General features: G+C 29.7%; 1 protein-coding gene across 1 annotated transcript; it reads left to right on the plus strand.

Moving 5' to 3' along the window:
- The first annotated feature begins 960 nt into the window (after positions 1-960).
- Positions 961-4,899, plus strand: LOC136061125 (wall-associated receptor kinase-like 8). Its single transcript, XM_065778654.1, has 3 exons — positions 961-1,931; positions 4,576-4,689; positions 4,774-4,899. The coding sequence occupies exons 1-3, from the start codon at positions 1,067-1,069 to the stop codon at positions 4,854-4,856; spliced, it is 1,062 nt and encodes a 353-aa protein (XP_065634726.1). The 5' UTR covers positions 961-1,066; the 3' UTR covers positions 4,857-4,899.
- Positions 4,900-6,539: the final 1,640 nt, after the last annotated feature.

Genomic DNA, 6,539 nt, shown 5'->3' on the forward strand with positions numbered 1-6,539 from the left:
TGCACACTCTTGAGCATTTCTTCACACTTTCTCATATACTACCTTTACATTAATCTCACCTAAATACAGGGTTACTAAATGCTAAAATACAAGAAAATTTGTCACAAAATAAAGCCAACAGAATGCTTAATTAAATTCAACCTTACATATTCAAAATAGAAATTGGAAAAATATCGGCATCTCCGGGATTATTTTTTAGGGGGGTCAATAAGAAATATAAATTATACAAAATTCAAAATAAAAGAGAATTTGAATATATCAACATAACCAAAAAATAAAAATAATTAAATAAATAAAAAACTGAAATACATAAAGTTTTACAATTGCTTTCTATGATGTTTCATATTTTGAAACTGTTACATGATTTTTTCATTATTAATTCTACGAGCTACATCATAGAAAGCAAGATGAAGGTGTTCAAAATTTTATTTTAGTTGATCAAAACAAAAAAATTATATTATATTAGAAAATATATTATATATATACAGTTTTTGTTTTGGCCTGCAGGGGGGTTCGTTGAACCCCCTGGGCTCCAAGTGGAGCCGCCCATGCGGTATATATGAAAACACGAGTCAATATTTGCCTTCTTGAATCAAATAAATTCCTATCCAATCAAAAAAAAAAAAAAAAAAAAACAAATTCTTAAAGTTCTTTTGTGATGACTTTTCTTAGTTTTTATTCTTCAATCTTTTGGAAAATGGTCGGAATGAACTCCTTTATCCACAGATAATTACTGATACTAGTCAATCAAACAAATTAAAAGGGGCTTTTCATCTTTGAAGCTTATTTTGGAAGTTGAATTTAATGGTTTGTTGTTTATTTCCTGGCCGCTGATTTAACTCTTTTAAGTAAATTCCACTGACAGCAATTTAGGTGTGCAAGTTGGAATATTATTTTGTGGTTGTAATGCAGTGACTCTGCCCATTTATATATTCCAAGTTAACGAAGGAACAAAATCGGAAGGTGCGGAAAAATATCTTATCTAGCTATATTTTTTCTTGCAAGGCCATGTATGTATGTGTATATATATTGCTTTGTTGAACAGTAAAAGACACCCAGAAATTAAATGGCTGTGAAATTTGTAATGAGAATTACTTTCTTACTTCTGCTGGCAGTGGCATATGGATTAGCAGAAGGAGCACCACCTATGGCAAAACCCAATTGTCCTGATAGATGTGGAAATGTTTCGATTCCATATCCGTTTGGAATCGGAAGCAATTGCTTCATGAACAAGACGTATGAAATTGTTTGCAATGAAAGTGGAGTCGCGGCTGCTGCTATAGCCTTCTTAGTCTTTCCCAGCATTCGCGTGGAGGTGCTGGAAATCAGAATTACTGATCCTTATAATAATAATGATGATTCTTTTTATGGGCCCGGATTCATTCGAGTCAAGATGCCTATTATTTCTTCGAACTGCATAAATAAGAGTTCGGCGGGGAGTGTTGCACGGGTGAACATCTCCGGAACCCCATTTTTCTTCTCGTCATATCGGAATAAATTCGTTTCGGTTGGTTGCGACAACTTGGCCACAATGACTGGTCTGAATCCTATGATGGTGGTTGGTTGCAAGACGAATTGCAGCAATAAAAAGTTGATAGGTAAATGCTCAGGGTTCGACTGCTGCCAGACCTCAGTCCCTGATGGGATTCAGCTTCTTAATGTTACTTTCTCACACACGAGTAGTTGCCAACGTGCCTTCCTAGCAGAGACACAATGGTTAGAGAAAACAGATCCCTCTGCCTCTAACCATTTTCTGAATTCGGATTACGTTCCTGTGATGCTGGAGTGGATTGTAAAATTCACTGACTATGATTTTGAGGAGTTGTATTACAGACGGCATATGGATTGGTATAATACAACATACGGGGTCCTGTATCCTTATTGCAGTTATGGATTCCAAGGAAATCCTTACCTTAACATGGGATGTCAAGGTAAGCTTCTATTACCAACATCTTTGATTTTCCCCTACTTTTTACATTACATGCCTTATTTTGACTCATATATAGATCACTCTTCCTCCAAAATAATACGTAATACATATCAAAATAATAATAATAAATAATACGTAATAATAAGACTGTTGCAAAAAAAAAAAAAAAAATTAAATTCTAATAGATTCGATTTTAACAGAAATATTAATCTTGGCAAAATTTATTCTTTTGAGCATTGTAAGTAAAGTACACATACCATATATTACACGTATGTACATATTTCTTAATAAAACTCTCGTTTACTCTACAAAATACACGTTTTTTATAATTAAAAATAAACATATTAAATATGTATTAAACGTTTTTCGTATTATACTTGTATGAATTTCTTTTGTTCAAATTCATAATAAATGAAACACAGACATATTTCATACAATACATATTCTGCTCTGTACATTACTAATTATGGTTTTGAGAAATAATGCTTGGTATTGTTGGAATTGTTTCTAAAGAGTAATTATATTAGACGAAATTACATTTTGTTACATTGAGGAGAACAAAAGATAATCAACTAGAGTGTATGTCAAAAGATAGGGCCAAAAAACTGTGGCATATTTGTGATCCATCTTTTAAATAGAGACTATCATTTTATAGAGAAAAATTCTTTTAAAAAATTTAAAAGTATGTATAATACCACGTTATTTTAAATTATATTCAAGAATAATATATGATTTTATATAACTTATCCTCATATACTATATTTATACTAAAATAATTATCAATGGGTTAAAACTTTGTCTTTATTTTTTATTATTGCACTAGATGCATATATATATATATATATCAAACAATTAAAATATTGTGGATTTTCATTAGCTCAATTGGTAAAAAGTTTATCATCAAATAAAATATTTGGGATTTGAATCTCATCTACACTAAAAATTGATTAATGTCTTGACATGATAACAAAGAGCAATTATTACAAAGTAGACGTCATAATTTTAGTTGCAATGTTTACATATATAATTAAAATATTGTGGATTTCCATTCCTAATTCAGCATACAAATTTTTGTTGCAATGTTTACTATATACTAGAAAAGATTGATCTAATTTTGTTGTTCATGAACATGCTTAAATTTGTTCAACCAAAAAATGAACTAGAATTAAATATGTAATCTAATTTGGTGATAACCTTGACCACAACTCCTATTCAAAAAATAATTATATAAATAATCCTAAACATTACTCGGTTCATCTCAACTCGACTTTTTTACAAACACTAACTACTAACAACACAATCTTAAAATATAAAAGATGTTAAATTATATCTTTAAAAATTTGTACTGTATTTCTAATGTTCCACACTTTCATTTTAAGTTAATTATTAGGTTTTAGTCTGAAATATTTATCAAAATAACATATATTCTAAATTTCTAACTTAAATTTATCCTAAACTAAACTATGTATTTACCATTATATAATGATCTAATATATAATATAATAAGTATTATGTGTACTTATTTATATCTTGTACACCTTTTCTCTTTTTCTTTTTCTTTTTCTTTTTTTGGGATAAATTACAACAACTTTCTTCACAATTTTACAAAATGACACTCACAAAAACGTTATTTGAAATAACACACCCTCTAAAGATTATATTGAAACAATGTTAAACCATTTAATATTTTTTATTGAAAGCAAATTTTGACAAATTTACTGTTGGATTACATTATCTTTATATACTCTCCATGATTGCAAAATTTTCAAAAAAGTTAAGGATGAATAACCATGTCATCAATCAAATGTTTAAAGTTCAACTTTTTGTAATTTAAAATTATACATCAAATATGAGTTTATGGATGAAAAATTAAATAACTTCCTATTTTGTCGTGAAATTCAACATATATGTTAAGAACATAGAGAATATGTAATCAAATAATGTGAATTTTAAATTATTATTCCAATAACAAGAAGTTAAATAGTGTGATATTACTTAAAGTTACACATAATGTAGCTTGAACCCAACCTCTATATATGCATGTGTGTGTCATCTCATGATCAAACTCATGATAAGGAATGTCATCTCATCTTTTCGGTAAGAATTGTTAGTGAAATCACACTTTTTAGAGGGTATGAATTAATCTTCGCATTTATACAAACCTCAAGTGGGGGGTTTTACTTCCTAAATTCTCAAGGATAATTGTTGTAATTTATCCCTTTTTTATTTCTATATTTAAACCTGTCGGTGTCTTAAGCTTTTGCTAAAATAACATTTGAGCGATTCACTTGCAATTGGCTCCGACTACCTTTTGGTTTTCTACTTTCAGCTTTTGATTGAGCCATAACATTTTTTTGGTGTTTTCTGTTTATGTTTAGAGTCTGCTTATGTTTTCCCTGATGCTTAAGAACCAAGGCAATCCTTGTAATAAGGCTGTTTGAGCATGATTAACCTCCTTGGATTTAACCCAAATCAATTTTGAAGAACAACTTGTGCTTAGTACTTTTGAAACCTCTGTTGCCAATATGAGTGAGCAACAAATTTTGCCCAAACCTCTGTTGCCTATATAAGTGAGCAAAGATATGTATGTAAACACCAAAATGCACAAAAATTTATTAATTTTCGTGTTATCTTATTCCTATCAGATATAAATGAATGCGAAGACGAAAAGCGATGTCCCCCCGATTTAGAGTGTGAGAATACAGAAGGCAGTTCCAATTGCAAAAAGCGAAAGTCTCCATTGATGATACCCATTCTAGGTATGTCCTATTGCTCATTAAATTTGGAAATTTGGAGAATGAATATGGTGAAAAATAATAACAAGATCTTGGTTACGTGACTAGGATATGCTATGGCATGCATAAGGTTCATGACATTAAGAGGGACGGTACAACTGACATCTAGTGTAACTCTACGGTGTTTATAATTCTAATTTCCATTTAATTCTCTTAAAATTATTTTGCTTTTTAGTTAATTCTTTTTAATGGATTTTATTGATTCTACTTTCCGAGCTAGATCACGGATAAGAAAAAGTTATTAAAAAAAAATACTATATTTCATACACGTTTAGTTTACTAAATTAAATGCAAATTTAGAAAATGAAGCACATAAAAAGTCAATTAGCTTTTAATTTCTGTTCTCTTGGCAATCTATCACTAAAAGATATAATCGTACCTCCTATAACTTGATAGTTTCAGACAATTAGCTGAATTGCATTACTCATCACTCTTCTATATTTTTCCACAGATTACAGATCTATCTAGAAATAAACTTTCACTATAAAGTTGTACAATTCTTCATTTCAATTTAGATTTTTGAAATTAAAAATTTTCTAAGAATTCATCAATTAGGTGTTTAAGCTCATTTAAGGCAGGACAGCCCAGGGACACGTTGAAAAGTTAGACAAGTGACAAAATATCCCAGTCTCAGAAAGCCATTACATAATTGAACTGTTAACTAAAAAATCAAGTACCTAATAGTAAATTCCCTTTTTCTCAAGAAATTAATTAGGAGTTAACACTTATTTAGTTTGTGGATATTGTGAGAACATATTAATGTAGAATAAAAAAAAGTTGGCAACTTTTAGCGGGAAAGATGTTTCCAAATCATTGTAATTATCTCCAAATATATTTACCCTTATTCATATTTTTCTATAACCTAAATTTTTAGGCCGATGTTTCTAACCAAAAGAATGATAATCTCATTAACGAATTGTTCAAGATTTCCCTCATCCACTGTGTTGCACTTTTTAATTGCCACAATTCTTCCATCAGTTAACATTCCTTTATAAACTGTACCTTGTCCACCCTTACCAAGTATTCTATTTTCATTAAAACTATCAGTTGCAATTTCCAACTCCTTTGAATTGAATAATTTGCCTTTTGAACGTTGTTTTCATTTGAAGATAATTGTTGTTGTAATAACAAACCACCATTCCTTTTGAAGAATTTTTGCTTGAGCTTGATTTTGTTTCTTTCTTTATCACTTTGTACAACCTCCAAATAACAAGGAGTAGAAACAGTACCCCAAAGCTTGGAGAAATAACTGCATACATCAAGCAAAAAAATAGAAATACCACATCAACCTTTTTTTATTTTTTTATTTTTACGGTTAGAAACATCGGCCTAAAAATTTAGGTTATAGAAAAATATGAATAAGGGTAAATATATTTGGAGATAATTACAATGATTTGGAAACATCTTTCCCGCTAAAAGTTGCCAACTTTTTTTTATTCTACATTAATATGTTCTCACAATATCCACAAACTAAATAAGTGTTAACTCCTAATTAATTTCTTGAGAAAAAGGGAATTTACTATTAGGTACTTGATTTTTTAGTTAACAGTTCAATTATGTAATGGCTTTCTGAGACTGGGATATTTTGTCACTTGTCTAACTTTTCAACGTGTCCCTGGGCTGTCCTGCCTTAAATGAGCTTAAACACCTAATTGATGAATTCTTAGAAAATTTTTAATTTCAAAAATCTAAATTGAAATGAAGAATTGTACAACTTTATAGTGAAAGTTTATTTCTAGATAGATCTGTAATCTGTGGAAAAATATAGAAGAGTGATGAGTAATGCAATTCAGCTAATTGTCTGAAACTATCAA

The sequence above is a fragment of the Quercus suber genome, unplaced genomic scaffold (genome assembly GCF_002906115.3).
Source record: "Quercus suber isolate HL8 unplaced genomic scaffold, Cork oak 2.0 scaffold_188, whole genome shotgun sequence".
NCBI classification, from domain to species: Eukaryota; Viridiplantae; Streptophyta; class Magnoliopsida; order Fagales; family Fagaceae; genus Quercus; species Quercus suber.